The following is an 18,423-nucleotide window of genomic DNA, read 5'->3' on the forward strand; positions in this document are numbered from 1 at the left end:
TATATATACATACATATATATTAGTTTTTCTAAAAAATTAACTAGATGTATAACCGAATGTATATATTACCATCGCCACCTATGCGTCGATTGTGTATCGTGCAATACACACTGTGAGCATGTATCTATGCGAATGTTTATTTGTCCCGTGTGTTTTTATTTGTTTGTCTTTCACGGTATTTATATTATATGACATGGTATTATATTATTGTTGTCATGCCATTGATCACTACATCTATGGAAAATTCTACTTAGAGTACACATTTGCTTTCGTCGAATTAAAAATGTTCCATGTTTGACATGCGTTGTACAGTTGCTCCCTCTTTGCAATTGCAATCTACGCTCCTGTCGCTCGACGTTGTTCTTGCAGCTGTTTGCTTATTTTTAACGTTGAGCTATTCTACCTTACAATTGTATACATAATCAGCCTTTTTATAGAAGGCCTTCGACAGTGAGACAGGCTGTCAAAAACTTGATATATATCGAGCATATAAAACACCGGGGTAGAATATTTATTGCATGTGCGCCTCGAGCGGGACATTATTAAACCCAGTCTCATCAAAAGTTGAAGTACCATATTGGAGCACATGTGGCAATCGACACACTTCTAGCGACTGACATGCTCAACTGGTTAACAGCAGTGCCCTCCTGAAACGAGAGTGCGAAAAATACTTTTTCTAGGTAAAATCTATTATATGTTAGAAGAGGTGCCTCGCGTTGCTGTCTGAATGATGATGTAGATGTTGATCACATGCCCAAGATGGTCTAACTTTCTCGTTTTTTATGACTTTTCGTGTGTTCGATTTCCTTTCGCCACTGACATTTTTTTCTACTTCCTAGTCTTCGTAGAGGCCTTCAAGTGTTGGTAGGACCGCATCTGTTAGATCTTGAGGTAAAGGAAGAATGCTGAGCGATGGCTGTTCGTACTCAAGCTGTTGCGGATCTAAGGTTCCCCCTTGGAGAGTATCGAGCAGGTCACTAGCGCTGCCTGCACCAGGACGCTGTCCTCTGTTGCTATGGACTTGTACTGTCAGGACAGGTGTAGATAGAAGTCCACTCAATGTCGGATTATTTCCGCCAGATTGTCCTCCTGCCGGTATACCTCCACTGCCACTACCGACGGCACCGCCACTACTGAGCGCGTTGTTTAAGTTGATCGTATTGTTGTTGAGTCCCTTCATAACGCCGAGATTGCGTTTCTGCCGTTTCTCAGCGCACTTGTATGAATGCGTCCGCATGTTGTCCAATCGCGACGATCGATACGAGCAGTAGTTACAAGCATATGGTCTCTCACCGGTGTGAGTTCGAGCGTGACGTACTACAAGGTTTCGGTGTGGTGCACAATAATTGCAATGCTTACATTTGTAGCCCCCTTCGAACGGGATGTAATGAACCTCGTCTGACGCCTGGGGACCACCCGCCACTGGACCTCCGGGACCCCCGCCTCCCGGCAACATCGTGAGTAGGGAAAGCATCATTTCTGCAAAGAGCGTACACCCATTGAATAAAAAAAATGAGTGTACAGGAGACACACGAAGAAGAGGAGACAAGGCGAAACGTCAGCAGAGGCTGAGCATATGAAAGAAAATGTAGGTAGATAAGTGTCACCAGTGGTAACATAGTCAGTCATACAGAAGATGTTACGGTAGGCGATCATACGTTACGGGAGCTTACGGTACGTGAGTATGTCATTAGTGTTGACTCACACTAATGGATGCTGGATCGTATACACTGACTGAATGGGCCACAGTGCGTTTGCTAGTTCAGGCTCGATCACGGATCATCACGTCGATCGTGCATCGTTTCCTGACCGTATTGTCAGGAACGTAGTTCTGTCTTGACATTTAATTAGCCGCAAGGCGGAAGTTAGCATTCGTTTGAAAGTAGGTGGAAATATTTGTTAAAATACAGACAACCGAAAAAAAAGGCGGTAGTAACAGTAGCGTGAAATGACGCGTGCGACGTTTTTGCTGTGATTGTTATTGTTGCGTTGGTAAGTGAGCGTTACGACAAACGACAATATTAGTTCGATAGGACCTTCCTTGTTAAGTGACAACTTCCCTGTCTCAGTTTCTTGGCATTGGACAACAAGCGCGAATTGTAGTACCCTTAGCGTCGTGTTCCAGCGAACGATTTGGTGTTAGTCGGCAGCCGAGCATACAATTACCAAGAGGCAGTCAGTCTCACAACATCGGTTAGGGTCAGTAGTTCTGTAATAGTCATGAAGTCAAGTAAATAACGAGCACATTCTATAGGAAAAGCACAGAAGCTAGCTAAACCAGGTATGAAATACGGTAAGTCCAGGTATGCCACCTATTTTTTTCAATATCGAAGTCCCAGTAGCAGTGGCAAACTTTTCAGTAGCTGTGTCGATAAAAATACCGGGGGAGCCGCATATGGTCGCAGCAATTAGGAAACCACCAACTGCTGTGTGTCCACAATGGACGGAGACAACAATGAAAGTCGCACCGATCACAGCGTTTGTACTATCGGAACACTCCGTCAAAAGACGTACAGGACGTGCTGAACTGACCCTTCATGAAATCATCTGCCTGTACAGGGAAAAGATCTAGATGTGCTACTGCGACTACGATGGAACTTCCTCAACCATCACCATGAAGCAATAATGGACAACAGTGTGATTGTTCTTCTATGTGCACACCACAGTGAATACACACGTTATTACCATGAGTTCAATGGGACAAAACGTGCGTCGTTTTATTTTATTGATAGGAAATTTCGACCTCCTTTCTGTGTGACGTTCATTCGGTTCGCGAATTATTATAGCTAGCTGCAGAACTATCTTTTAAGAAGATCTTTAATCGTCCGCGGACGTCGAGGGCGCCCTCTGCTGTTCGGGGATTCGGCAATCGGTGTTCCAGTGGGCGTTCCGCTACCGTTACTGCTACCATCACGGTGTTCAACGTTTGGCCAGAGTTTAACTGGATAGACTAGGTTGTCTGCAAAGTATAGAGACTGTTAGAAGAGTCCTGATCAGCATCTTTAATAGCCACAATTGCAAATGCAAGGTCTACGTAAAACAAATATCTATGTACAGCATGGCGTGCATCAGACATGCGTGTGCAACATTGTCACCATAATCATTCTAACATGAGCTAGCAAAAGACAAAGTCGAAAGATCGATGAAATTAACTGCCTCTAGAAATCATGAATCAATCAACTCATCTCCCGTATCTTCCGTAACACACCACGCATTTATTTTTATTTAGAAATAACCTATAGTAAACACAGTACTGAATCAGTACGTCTATATAAAATATACATTTTGTATCGTTTTCAAGAAGTGACCAACAAATAAAACATGTTTACGGGCAACTACCCCAACCCCTCCCTCCCTTCCTTCCTGGCTCGCTCGCTCACTCCCTCTGGCAGGAGATTTCCGCCTTTGGTCGTCCTTATGCGATCCCTTATATCGCTATTGGTTTCTGCATCGGATGTAGGAAACCAGCGGTTTTTTCCTGATTTAGCGTCGCCTGCGAAAGAGTTCAATCCAAAACAGTCATAGTTTAATGGAAAGGGTCGAAGGGACCTTTCGAAATTGATTCCGTTACGTGTTCTAGTCACTGTCAGGGTGCGCGTTTGCTTTTTGCCATCTATCAATTTGAGATCTGGCACACATTCCCTTTTTCTAAATACATGAACGAACTTACTGAAATGGAGATAACAGAATGCCTCTATTGTGAGTAAGATACATTTGATTGGTACTACTTCTCACGATGCGTCTTTGAAAATTTACAATTTATTTACATATGTAAAGCGTTTAGCCTACATATAGCTCTGCGCAAAAGAAGGATTCTCGTGATCTATTGGCCCTTGCACTCATCAGGTGTTTTCTACGATGGAACTTCAGACCGGTTGTGTCCTGGGAGAGGATCCGTATTAGGACCGTCGACACGATGCGCGTTCTTAGTCCGATTAAAGAACCGCCAGACCGGTGGTGTCCTCGCAGAAGTGTAGTGGAAGCTGTTCTCAGAACTCCCATTAATTTCCTCTATAAAGCAAAGCAAATTTTGGCAACCATCAGTTACGAAATACCACGGATGTATTTATGCGCACATAGCATGGCTATCCAAATCGCAATTGGAACTAGAGCAGAATTGGTTCCTTGAACTATCTTCTAGCTAGTTCTCTGTTATAAGATTTAGAAAACATGTAAAGAAATGAAGTTCTTCATTCACAGGCATAACATCGAAACAATCCACAAACCTGAAGTGGATGACACGTGCGCCATTATGATCGTATCGTGGTCTATGGAATATGCTGTCTGTATGCTTGCCGTCGCGCTGTAACCGTATCTCTAGAAAGCTGGTCATAGTCAGACGCGGTCGTCTGTATGGAATTCAGGAATTAGGGCGGAGTCCGTCTCACTGAAATCGGACAATTCTGTTAGAATCGACTTCTTTTTTTTTTAAACAATATTTAAATTATGGTTATATACCGTGAGTTAAAGGTGAAATGTTTGATTTCTGATTTAGGCGAAACGTGTATGTAAAAGAGAACACAATAAGAAACAATAATACTAAACATTTACTGGAAGTTGTCCATGTAAAAAGATATATTTGTCTTTCGAAGGACGATCTCATGGATTTTAGAAAGCATCTGTTCTAAGGAACTGGTCTGAACTTTAACACGGACAACTCGTTTAACAGAGTACTGCAAAAAAGAACGTTAAATATATAACCTTCGATTTTCTATTCACATAATGCATTGACAATAATTGATATTTTTCAATATATACTGCTTTTTTTTTCCATATATTAATATGATATGGTATCTAGGAATGTTTCCTCTCGCTTTCTGGTTCCTTTCCTGTTCGCCACCGGCGTCTTAACGCCCTAAGTGATTCCTACTAAAGCGCAAGAAACTTGACAAGAGACAGCTCGCCTTGGATTTCTGCGGCGTTTCGGGACACGCACAACTTCTAAAATCAACCTCATAGAATGGTAGTTAGCCATTTGTAGTTAATTGAGAAGTTCTAAAAAATTGATACATAAATACGAAGGCATTCCGTTGAAAACCAAGACGGTATAACGTTTCATCTAATTGGGAATTCCTTTGGAACGATTTATTGAGGTATCATTTGTGGTCTCTGATAATCGCCACGATTGCCAACATTTGGAATCAAACGATGGCCACATATATTAGGTTCATGGTAATCGAATCTTCTATCTTCTTGGACTAGTCCGTACACAAATATACGCTACAATCAACTGCTAATCCCTGCGCACCTCGTTTGAGTGCATCTGACAATGCGAGAGAAGTCCAGGTTTGCCTTTAACAAAATGGCGACTAACAGGAGTGAGGAACTTCCTTGGTGCAGCCGAACTCGCCCGAAGCCCACATAGCTGTAGTAAGTTGTACTTCATGGCTGGGGCTGATTCGACTGCCGCAGCTGTGAGCTGGCTCTGGGGACGAACCGATAACAACGGTGACGGCTACGCACCATGCATTAGGCAGATCACTTGCCCTACATGCCACCCATCTGTACCTACGATATCGCCCTGCGGTGATGACCAAGTGGAAACAGGAAAACAACAAAAAATGTTCGACATGTTGTTACACTATAAAATCATGAAACGTAAGGAACAGACTCCTAATGCAGATTGTTTCTTATCGGAAAATATTTGAAATCAAAGCTATACAAATCCCGTAAAGCTAAATATTAGCTATTTCGATCTTTAGCATTACTTCGTCGCGAGGAGCGCTACTGCAGCTGAGAAAAAGGCAGGTCAACGACGAAATTTCTTATAGCATAAGCGTAGTTTTTTACATTTTGTAATAGAAGCAGATAATGTTCATCATCTTTCTGTATTAGGAACTGTTGTATATCAGCATTTCTTATTACGGAATGGTCGTAGGAGCAATAAGAGACCAAAGGTTTATAACTTTCATTCGTCATTATTCGACTGTGGACCCCTACTGTGCCCCATATCAGTCAATTTTACAGTCATCACCACAGTTACTGGCCACCTTGACGAACATCTATATTGTCTACGCAGGACTAAGGAAAACCTGAATAAGTGGTGACTCTGTGCGATAAAGGCTACCTTTGCCGATTTAATGTTTGATCGCGGCTATTAGCCACTACGCTCATTCGCTCCTGATTATACTTCTATTTACAGTGAGCGTAATTTATATACTATATTCCACGGCATAACATACTGTGGTGACTTAATTCACTTTTTAACAGTTTACGAAACTACCAGTGCTTGCATATATTATAGCTTTGTTTTTTTCGTAAAATTTTTACTTTAGGTATCATTTTCCAGTTTATTCAATAAAACGAACATACTTCGGAACTTTTCAAGTGCCGGAAAGTTTTACGTTTTCCTTCCTACCTACCTAATCATCTTGTAACGTATCGATACCCTTCGTCACACTACGATATAGTTCGAATTCATCTTATTTTTATCAAGGATAGCGGCAGCATATTATCTCTCAAAACTTTCGTTATCTAACCTTCCCTTCTTTTTCGCTGGTAGTTAAAATCACCATGCATATCTATCTACCCATTTCACTTGATCGAGCCCTTCCAGAAATTCTTATTAATTCTCATGTTTTTACGTGTCGATCGCAGATAGGGACATTTCACGTAGCTGGTTATTGTTGGGAGCTCATACGTTTCCGACCGGATCCGGCAATTCGGATCGGCATGCAGATGTTCGTGCATGCTTTGAATCTTGTCAAAGTACGTGTCACATCGGGCACTTTTAACGTCAATAACTTCGAAATCAGCCCATACCGTTGAACATTTCTGAGGACCGCTCGAACGAGCTTTGTATTCTGAGTATCCCGATTGCCTAACCGATGCTACCGATCGCGTTATGAAATGAACATGTTGAAAAGCACTGATAGAAGTTTGGATTTCCCCATGGATTCGCTGACCATTAGTGACGCCATAATCTGGATGAAACGGTCATGCAACCTTGTCAGCTGGGTAGCGCAGGCAGTCGTTGGCACTGCTTGTTTGAATGTGGTCTACGGATCTCCGCTACAGGTCAGGTCCATCTGGAAATATAGAGACATTGAGACCGTTTGTCAGTTGACAGCGCCTATTGGGCCTCAATAACAGAAACAGCAGAGAAATAGCCGTTTCATGATCGCATGCCTCTTACCTCATTCAGATAGTCTTCGTGCATGCTAGTGAGCTTTGCAATTTCCATGCAACGAAAAACAAGGACTCGATTAGATTCATTCGTTTTAGACACCGCGCCATGATATACCGTAAACAACACATGAGGACACGTTCTACTTTGTTATCACATATCAAGGTCGGCAAATCCTTTGCGGCAAATCCAGTGATAGCGATGTGTATAAACATACTTGGCAAACGACTGCCGAGCCCGTTCCATCTTATTGGCCTCTTTCGAAGTTGACCCCATCCAGACCTTCTACCTCTCATTCCGAAGATACACGTTCAGGTTTATCTAGTTCTATCCCCTGAAAGCAAACGTAGCATTATCAATCCATAAAGATCGTAGCGTTTCTTCTGACTGAGTAATCGTTCACTTCCTATTTTTCCTTACGTTGCACTCTATCGAGTTGAATCCAGGAAACTATAATGCATAAAGATAATTTTCACAACAATAAGAAGGGGAACTTACTGTTTTAGTAATCTCTGTTCTAAATTATTATGAAAGAAAACACAGAATTTCTTGTCAAAAAAAAAAACACGCCCTGGTGGGTTTATTAGCGTTAACATCGTCACGTTAGGATCACTTTCACTTCAGTGATTCAAACGATTGTACAAAACAATTATTACACACCCTTAGGCGACTGTGGTCGGGTGTACGTTGAGCATGTATCCATTCATAGCTTTCATTATTGCTCTTATTGTCCAACTCAGTTTGAGCTCGCTGACATCTTTGCTAATATTTGGTAACCTGACAAGCAAACAGGCAACACCGAAGCGTCAAAGTGTCGTTTGTTGTTTGTAGGTAGAATGATATCCCTAGCCTTCAAAAATATTGTATCGGAACATACAGCTCTGGCTTTCGCCACCGGTGAAATTTATCTTTAATAGTTCGGACCATTTTTTTCGCTTACTTGTCCGTACAAGCTGCATTTTACATAATTTGTGGGTAAGCTGTTAAAGTAAAGCATATATTTGAAATTCTAACATCTACTGCCAGATTACTGTATATAGTACACCTGCAATTCCAATTTCGTGAACTCCTGTTATTTGATTTGATACCGTTACAACCGGTAACACAATTTGAAATTGGTCATTTTTTTTTTTATATTATAAGTGCATTTGTTTTATTTATGCTTTTTTTTTTACACGTAAGCTGTAAGCATCCGTATTCGCTGGCTCGAGGTCCCCGAAGGCCTGCCCTATTCTGAAGATTCTTAATGCATTCGGAACGTCTCGGTACCGAAACTACGATTCTCTTCGCGTCATACGGTATCCCTAAGAGATGTCCGATGCTCACAACAGCTGTACAACGAAATTATTATGACATCTGCTGATATCTAAGCCAAATGCCTAACTGAGAAGAGCTATATTGTGTTACTATACCTACCGTTTTTCTCTATCGACTGTTTAATCAAGGATACTGGCACCAAATTTCGGGGCCTCAAACATCATATGTACAACCTGTTCGTGTTCACGGACAGCTCGCCGACTTCCCTGGAACCCACAAATCCGACAGCGTCTAAACGGTACAGAGCTGTTGCCAACGACGGTTGCCATGGAAACAATGGGCCCGCCTGTTGTCATTGCACCGCCCGTTGCTATGGGAACGGTCGAACTTAGCGACGGAGGTGGTGGCGGTGGTAACGAAGGCGCAGCTCCAACACTCCCAGCCGGAACAATGGCCACTGGAGGACCATGATGTCCTTCCGTCGCCGGCAGAACAACCCCTGACGCTCCGCTAGAGCCACTTGTCCCACCGGCGCTTCTATGCGGTGGCACTTGTAAAGGAAGTTGAACGACGAGCGGGTGCTGCAGTCGTGTGTGAGCTACTAGTTCGGCACGCGACGTCGTGAGAAAAGTGCACTTCGGACATCGAATCAACCGGTACGAGATGGTCGCCAGCTCTGTAAATGTGTTCATTCAATTATTACATCTGAGAAATGCCGAAAGTGACGATCCTCGCTTGTACAAACATTCTCGTTCTATGTGGTCTACGGAAATATGGTCATAAAGTGAAATATATTTGCAACGGATAGTAAAACGTGAAATGCCTTTTACGGTATCTGAACATGGATGTCTTTTTTGCCATTTGATCAATCCCCTCCGCTGCACAATAACTATTTGGACTATATTTCTCGGTAATAATGAATGAGCGTAAATTACCAACATACATCATATTTATTACTTAAATCTAAATGCTTTTTTTTTTTTTATTTATTGACAGCTGTTGCCATCGGAAATAGCGGACAAGGACGACGTTGTCCGCACGCACACTCTTGTTAAGATACAATCGAGGCTGTAGACTTTTCAGAACTTGATTGTGACGCTTTACATGCTGCAGTAGAACTTCCTAGTGTGCCATAGATGAAACCGAATTGCCCAGTAAAGACCTTCAACGATACGGTTTTGAAGTTCTTTTGATTGGTTCGTCTAAATGGTTCGGCTGTAAGATTAAGTCATTCTGTAAACCCAACTTATCGATCTGTATCAAATTTGCGAAGGTGCATATCTGAGTTTTTCGGCTACTTCATAGAACCGAGCGATCATAGATAGAAATTTGTCGCAAATCTTAATAACTTTCAGTGAAAACACGATAAAACGTTGTTCTTTCTTGATACAATAAATATGATGTGATCGTGATATTTATTGACGCATATATATTCATCTATACGATACCAACAAACCAACAATGGCTGATAGATGGATTATACTTGATACTAATTATAATTTACACTTCACAGATTTATTTTATCACAAACATTTGTTAGTAATTACAAAATGAAATCCATATACCTTTCACAGTGTTAAAGTGGATTTGGTAATCATCTGATTTTAGTAAACGACAGAAGAAAGAATAGCAACAGCCATGGACAATAACGTAATAGGCTTCTCCATGTAAGTTTTCTCATCTTGAATTGTTTTTCTACATCTGTTTATAGAGGAGCTATTTCTTTCCTCGTTTACAAATCTATCTTAATTGATGTATGAATCAAAGAAATATTGTTGTATGTATATATATATATATATATATATAATTAAGATAATTTCGTGTATCTGAATATATACATACAGTATACAGGTTCTGTTCATTATGATTTCCTTAGTCGTTATCGTCGAAGATCAATAGGTTTACTGGGCAATACATAAAAATGGGACAGGTTACAAGGTGGTCGATAATGACGTTAGAATATAACACGCTTCAATCTTTCTTCGATATACTAGATAGTAATAAGATTATTTATAGTGTAAAACACATCAGATGGGATGAATAGATGGAGATATAATAGCGATATAATTCCAATAGAATTCGTTTGCACATTATGACGACGGTGGTATATCGAGGACGCCAACAACGATCTTGACAACAACAATTAGATAACATTCGTTATTCAAACAGTTTCGTCCTTCTTTCTTCGAAATGTTCTTCTTACCATTTCGTCGTCCGCTTTTTGCATACGTATTTGTATAGGCCTACGTATGCTGCGGCTGCGCCCTCCAACGGCATCAAACAAAACACTTTTTTCTCAAAGGTTTTTATATATATATAATTTTGTTTATGCATACCTATTTAGTTATATATATATATATATATATATATATATATATATATATATATATAGCTATATATATGTGTGTGTGTGTGTATCGCAAATATCTGCCGCCGATCTGGAAGTCAATCCGAGCGACCGCTTTTGTCTTAACCCTCGATCGATCTACCTAAGTATATATATATATATATATATATATATATAATAATATTGAATATGTATATATGAACACCTCAAAAAATATCCGCCTCTTCTCTATTTCTGTATGATCTTTTGGCTCACGCGCGAGTTTCGGTAGGTAATTTTTACCACGATTTTTTTCTTTTTTGAAGTTCGATACTTCCCTCCAAAGCTGTATAGCATTGCAAACAGTTTGCAGAAATGTTCGACAATAGACAATGCCGATGCCATGAGGTAATATTATCATTTATATATATATATAATTTTCGGAAGAAAAATGTGGAAAAAACATTGTGTTCTAATCTAACCAAATTCTAGTGGAATCATGTGTAACAAAAAACTGTTTCTAGATAGCGGAAACGTTCCGGTCATATGCAGATAATGCCTAATTGTTTTGCTCGTTTTACTTGAATTTACAAAGTAATAACATAAGAAGAATATATAATATTCATAGGAACGATTAAAAAACAGATTAGTTCGCGATAATTAACGAGAACTAATTGTACGCATTAGCCGGTCATCTCGTTTGTGCGTGCCTGTTTATTACCATGATATATTATCACGTTCTATCCACATAAACACATTGATTATTATAAAGGTCATCAAATCGTACCCAATCATTAGCCACAGTAACTATAGTTATTATACTACGTAATAATAATGGCCGTACAAAATTCACAGTACGCTAATAACATACGGCACGTTGCACCCAACCCAAAACCAAAATACAAACATATTATATGCTGCAGTAATGAACTTCACGTGGATGCAATGTTTATGATGTGTCCCATCTCTTACATGTAGCTGTTTTCGAATTAGTTTGTAGTATAATAGAAGTTAAGGGAAACTTAAGTTACCAAAAATGAGAGAGCCCGCTCAACAGCACGAATTGCGGCAGTTGCCGGGATCATCATCATCATCGATTTACAACCCGTGTTCAATGAATCTTTGCTGAACTAGCAAACAATAGATGAACTATGTTCGAAGTACCTTTTTGGAATGAATAGCACAATAATAATAATGACACGCTGTAAAGGGCATATGATAAATATATGTATATAAAAAAAAAAAAAAAAATTATATCGCTGTAGTCAATGCAGACGGTGTGAATGTTGTTCATGGACACATAATAACGCACTTATGAAATACATATATATATATATATATATAAATGCTTCCCTTGGTAATGGTCGAAGGGACGGTAGCGATAAACTGTCGTGAGTATAGTACTCGGCTAGGACCGAGTGCGGCAATAGAAAGTCGAAGTGAATTTGGTTCGCCCCTCTGTGTAGTGCCTCAGTTAATGCATGTTTTTTTACTGTGTTTATATTATGTCATGGTAATGGATGAATATGATAGGTTAAGGTATACGTGTTGCGTTAGTAGTAGGTTCAGGTTTTTAGGCGAGAAATCACATATTGATCACAATTTGTCTATAAAGATGACACTAATAATATTGTTCGCCACGTAATACACATTTGTTTCATTTTCTTTATATAATTATCTATAATTGTCTCTTTTGTATCTCATTTACTGTGTACAGTATAAGCCACAGAAGTATACACATACTGATTGCTCTCGCTGTTACTCCTTATATATAAAATATACGAAAGTTTGTCTCTTGTCAGAATGGCCATAGGCGATCGCTATACAAAATGGATCTTTTTTAGCGATTACGTTCTCTGTCGTTGTTTCGGATGAAAATTTGATCGTCATTTAATCGTTCTCTCAGTTAATTCCCAATGTCATTGCTGCAGTAGAAATCGATGGGCAACAAGAAGGTCAAGAAAGTGATGCCGAAGTCGGGCATAACAATTACATTTTTATGTACTCGATGTATATATAATGCGATCATCGTCAAGAACCAACCTTTGGCCGATACCAATCAAGCCGATTTAAGCCAAAGCTCGCGTCCAATCAAATATTGATGTTATCGTTACTCACAGAAATAGACGCGCCGTAAGCACCGCCTCCCAGCTGTATGAATTATTTCAAATTTCCTATTATAGCCAAATTTAGAAATTTTATCAGTTGAGACAATAGCGGCTGGCGTAGTCAAGACACATTTTTCGAAATAGTTTCGCGTGCATATTTGACGGGCATAAACCCCGTAGAGAAAGAGGTTTTGGAAGATTATTAGATCTAGTGATAGTGCAGGTATTTAGCGAAGTTTAATTTGATTAATATTTCACGATACGTGGCATTAGACTGCATCCATAGGTCCGCCATAGCAATAGATTATTAAAAAATCCCGGGCAGATGGGCCTAGGGCTGGTAGTGAGAGCAATAAAATTCGAGATGTTTTATATACATACATATATAGAAATGTGCATTATAAACTATAGCTCTGCTTATGATCGCGGCAATTCGGCTGAGAAAAGTATCGTTCATCAAATCGTGTTTTGTTGGTGGGATTTTTTTTTATGGACTCAATGCATATTTCCCGCTGTGACATACACACAAACGGTCTTTGAACAGCACGAGAGACAAAACGAAAGCTAAGAATTTCGATGTTTGGTGAATGGAGAATGAATGGATAGTCCTATTTTGCAATATGACTATTGGGTGCTGATGTCTTCATACGCGTATGTACGAACGAATAGTCAGTGTATAGAGTTGTGCGCCAATTATACTCGATATATTCGTTACCGAATCATGATACATCAACAGATGACTCGATCAACCGTCAATAAATCATACAAATGGATGAATAGATGAGTCAAATATGAACAACGTCAACAGCTTTTTAATGATTAATGAATGAATTATATAATTATTATTGAACTGTTCGAATGGAAGCAAGGAGATCAGCGAGTAGTATACTTTTTCGATGTGCCTACAAGGCCGTCATTGCTCAACGCTGCTGTAGGACGACCGATAGTGGCCGGCTAGCAGTTTTCCAGGTGGTAAAGGAATTAGATCTGATGATAACTACTTTCGGAAATCAGACTCCCAATACTTTACGTCTATGCAGCACCATTAAAGCATCAACATGTTGTCCTCAATTTTTTGCACGAAACCTGAACGAAGTTCATACCCGCTGGATCGAGCGTACGTAGATATGATCATACACGAACGAAACAAAATTTCTTCAAATGAGGCAAAATAGAAACATGTAGAAAACTTGTAACGTATTTGTGGATAAACACCACTGCCGTCAACAAAATCAACACCGGAAAAATTGTATTCGGTTATCCCTCGCGGAGCAGACGACGGTCGGCTGAAATGTCGTATAGCCTTAGTTCATTTGCTATAAGAACGTCGGTGCACAAAACGGCGCACTGCTCTTAATCTGCTAATTCTCATAATAATAATAATATTTAATAACACCTCCGCGCGTAGTGATCACTTAGTTAGTAATATATTCGTGCTAATGATGGTAATCTCAAAATCATCATCATCATCGATATAATGCACCAGTTTACAATTGTACAGCATATGTATATATATAATGTGTATGCGCTTGTTTATATGTGTATATATATTTAATAAATAAGTAAATAACGCATGTACTAAGGCAACCAATATATATATGTCCATTTCGTTTTTTAACAAAGTTGCCTAAATTGTCGTAATTGCTGGGTTTATTTTTACGATACGATCGTTAGAGGAGAACTGAGAACCAATGTTCGTAAGAGGTAGGATTGTTCAGGCGTTCGATCGGGGTACTTGCACGTACGACCCGGCGACTATACGTGCTGAGCTACGTATGGTGTTGTTAGGTGATACGAACTGCACGAAATAAAACTCTAAGCAGGTAAGCAGCAGTCGACAAGCTAATGTCGGCTTCTTTTATAAGCGTACAGCAGGATAAAGGAAAAACTCAAAGCGAACCTATCCAGCACAGGGCGTATTTCGAGGTGAACGAAGACACACTTAAGGCAACCCTCATTTAAATGTAATGCTAGGTTTATGCACGAGGCATAATTCTTGTTCATTGTCCTTTCCTGTTCCCTAAATTGTCCCTTGTTGACAGTCCAAAAAAACCTTTTTCTTTGTTCTACATAAATCGAATAAAGATACTTCAATTCTCGAACTCGAAATAATCTTATTTACCCCTTATCGCTGAAGTGAAAGAGCAGCTAAAAGCCGCAGTCGGCAGGTGGCGAGCGCTCGAAGGTTTTAGTAAATAGTAGCACTTCGACGGAGTGAGGATCGCCATTCTACTCAACTTTGTCGGGGATAATTATTTAGAAAAAAAAAAAAGTCTTGCTGACTGACCTGGTTCTTATTGGACGCGTAATAGAGATCCAAACAAACACTGTTTTAACAACTTCCATTCATTGACAAGAAATAGGAAATAACATAACAGTTATAGAAAATGTAGTGTCGTTTTTCTATTATCCGACGCAACCATCATTTTAGCTTGAGATTTTTTCTACTTATACAAAACAAAGACAAAAAGAAGCAGAGATAGGGCTTTTTCAATGGTAAATAAATACTTGAACGCTAGCGAACTGAAAATCAAAAATCATTGACATCATTCATGCACCAATGTGATCATACTTTTAACTGCTGCACAGCAGGAAGCCTATCGCAGCAACCTAATTGTACAATAGCACACTGGGATCTGTTCAACGTACGACAGGCAATTATAAATGTATCCGACGGCTACCGTGACGAAAACGGCTGAATTGTTACTCAGGCTGAATTTTGCGGTGATGCATTATTCTCAAGTTGTAACAACTAGGTAGCTCAATAAAAATCCAACAAAAATGTCTAATTCCTGTTCTTGAAGTTTCGTCTTTTTTTTTTCCATTTTGTACCTAGAACTGTCTTTTAAAATCATTTTGGGGTGATGTGCTAATCTCATTGATTTGAATCTTCGGATCGATTACTCGATGCTTAGGAAAAAGTCTGGCTGATGTCTCTAAAATAATAAATTATTCAATATAAATTGCCAATTTGTTTGGCTTCTTTAGAAAATGCTTAAAAACCTCATATTGCTTATGACGTTTCGCTAGTGTATCCACTGGCTTTCTTGAACGGTCCAGGCCACGCACGCTATATTTTGCAGCTTTTTTTTTTTGGTTTAAACTATTACCGGACAAAAGATAACCCAAAAACTCCGCGCTGCGGCACCCTGAGGCAAAGGTGAAGCGTCATCGTGGACCTTCCTGACGACCACACCTTCCTTTTACATGCTCAAATATACACTACATTTCCTTTTCGATAAGTAGATAAAACTTCTTTCACCAATAAGAGAACATACTTCGGTGTATGTTGAATACTGTAGGCCTGCAACAACAGGCACCAGCTGCCAAAGGCACAACTCACTGTGTCGGCCTGTATACGTCTCAACTTGAATTTCCGTAGTCTGAGGGCTCTTGCTGCGATCTGCGGCCGTCCTTTACGAAAGCCTGTGTTCAATATTGCACATATAGATTGCACCGCACAGTCTTACAGTATAGTCCATAGTTTGTACAACCTATTTCAGGCTCACGAAGTAGACACGTTGTAAGACAGTGCACAGCGGCATCAAGATAGACGGAATTGGAATCTCGCAGATTAAAATCCGTCGTTTTGCATATCCCGCGACACTACAAATTGCTGAGGGACATATTGCACCATAACAAAAGGAAACTCGAGCACCGAAGCATCTTTGTTCGTACGTATGGGCGCAAGTCAGAGCATAAAGAGGGCGAGAAATCCTTTCCGCATCCTTATACTGCTGGTCAACATGGCTCCACGTACAGACAACTGCTCATCTTCTTTTTCGTATCTTCCCGTTCTTTCTATGCAATTGTCTGTGCGTCATGTCGTTACGAAAATCGATAGCAGCCCAGTCAATGGCCGTCAGGTGCGGCCGCGCTTATAGAGACGTTCTAGTTTGTTTTCATTCGTCGTCACCTATGGGCTGCTCCCATTCCTGCTATTCGAGCGTCTTGTGCACGTTGATCATATGCGACTTGATCGATTTTCGCCAGGCTGAGCGAAAGTCGCAGAGGACGCATTTGAATGGCTTTGTTCCACTATGGATGAGCTCGTGGCGACGGAAGTTGCCGACGTCGTTTGTCTGATACGGGCAATGCGAACATCGGAAGCGTTTCTCTTCAAGCTCGAGTAGAGACTGTACGGTCGACATAAATGTCCACCCGCTTGTAGCGCCGCCGCCGCCGCCGCCGCCGCCGCCGCCGCCGTTTCCACCGCTACCAGCTGCACTGCCAGCAGCAGCACCTACAATGGGAATAAAACGTTATGCAACGAAGGAGAAAAAATAGAATTTGAAAGTGCCAGCAAAGACGATCAAGCGAATACCGGAGCACACGTTAAACTGTAAGAGTAAAAACGTTGAGAGCACCTGCACATTAGTTAAATTTGACTTTATAGAGTTATTATTATAGGGTCGACTCTCAATGGCCACTAGTATATGGAAAGCTACGGTGGCCACGGTGCTATCTTTGAATTCGTGTGAAGATATATTAGGTTAACTTTAAAAGCGTTAAAAAATCAAGAATTAGGCTTTCGGTAAGGGAGCCGCTCTTCTGCCCAGTTGGTTAATTGCTAAGACCATCACCTCCTAAGAACTATTGTTAATACGGTTAATATAAGGAGAATTGTGCATATTGAGATCATACCCATGGAAGGCTCCTATTACATATTATATAATGTACGCAGACAGGTTTATTTATAAATTTCAAATCCTGACATCTTTGGTCACTCGTTTCAGACGTATAAACAAGCTAAATATGTTTTGCGTGGACAGCCTAGGGCAAATTTCTAATTTGTTCATTCGTATATATTGGCTTTTGGGCTATTCACATAGCGACACTCTAATTCGGTATTCCCAAAGGTGTGTACAGGCCGTGTTTACTGCGATGACGCCGTCACGATCTGTGATCTCGAATCTGAAATAAATAAATCTACGTCAGAGTTGTTCGACTGATCACACACACACACACATGGTGTTATTATATCAGCTTACGAAGTCCGATAACGTTTAAAGAATCAGTACAACGGATCCTGACGAACATGTTGGAAGGGTTCAATTCTAACTTTTGGCACATGTAAATTGGCTTTGTATAAATAACAACTGCTAATTATCCCACAAAGTAAATAGATTTATTATCGTTTTATTGTCATTATATGCCTGTCATCATCTTCAAGCGATCGGTCCGTTGTCGTCAAGCCATCAATAGTTTTCGATCATTGCGACGACCAGGTGGCTCCTATCTCTAGTCCGATTATGTATGTACATCGTACTCATACAGTTATTATTGTGCATGAACAATAATTTCGTACAAAATATTTATCGATCTTCTTCGGTATCAATCAGTTCTAATAATAATCATAACGGAAAAATGGTATCGTCGTCACCATATCATTATAGTCCTCATCTCTAAATGCAACATCTTTATCAGAATAAATGTTTACGTCGCTTATATTTGTTTTTCGATGCGTATGTATATAGATATTTTTTTTTTTATATATAGCAGTGCTGTGTATTCCAGAGGATAAATGCACATCATGTTGAGATATCTGAAACCTTCTCAGTCTTCCGTTTTTTCCCGTTACACAAGTTGCACATGGATTCGATAT

The 18,423-nt window shown here is 40.1% G+C and overlaps 1 protein-coding gene across 1 annotated transcript in view; it reads right to left on the reverse strand.

Annotated features, from left to right (window-relative positions):
* Positions 1-16,759, reverse strand: part of LOC111250328 (uncharacterized) — a 25,474-nt gene extending 8,715 nt beyond the window's left edge. The window contains exons 1-3 of the mRNA XM_086986593.1: positions 4,228-16,759; positions 3,791-4,012; positions 840-3,494 (exon numbers count right to left, since the gene is read on the reverse strand). Of these exons, the coding sequence (XP_086842719.1) occupies positions 840-1,478 (639 nt within the window). The 5' untranslated portion in view covers positions 1,479-3,494; positions 3,791-4,012; positions 4,228-16,759. The remainder of the gene's footprint in view (positions 1-839; positions 3,495-3,790; positions 4,013-4,227) is intronic.
* Between the last annotated feature and the right edge of the window lie 1,664 nt (positions 16,760-18,423).

This window comes from Varroa destructor, unplaced genomic scaffold (assembly GCF_002443255.2).
Source record: "Varroa destructor unplaced genomic scaffold, Vdes_3.0 BEIS01000004.1, whole genome shotgun sequence".
NCBI lineage: Eukaryota > Metazoa > Arthropoda > Arachnida > Mesostigmata > Varroidae > Varroa > Varroa destructor.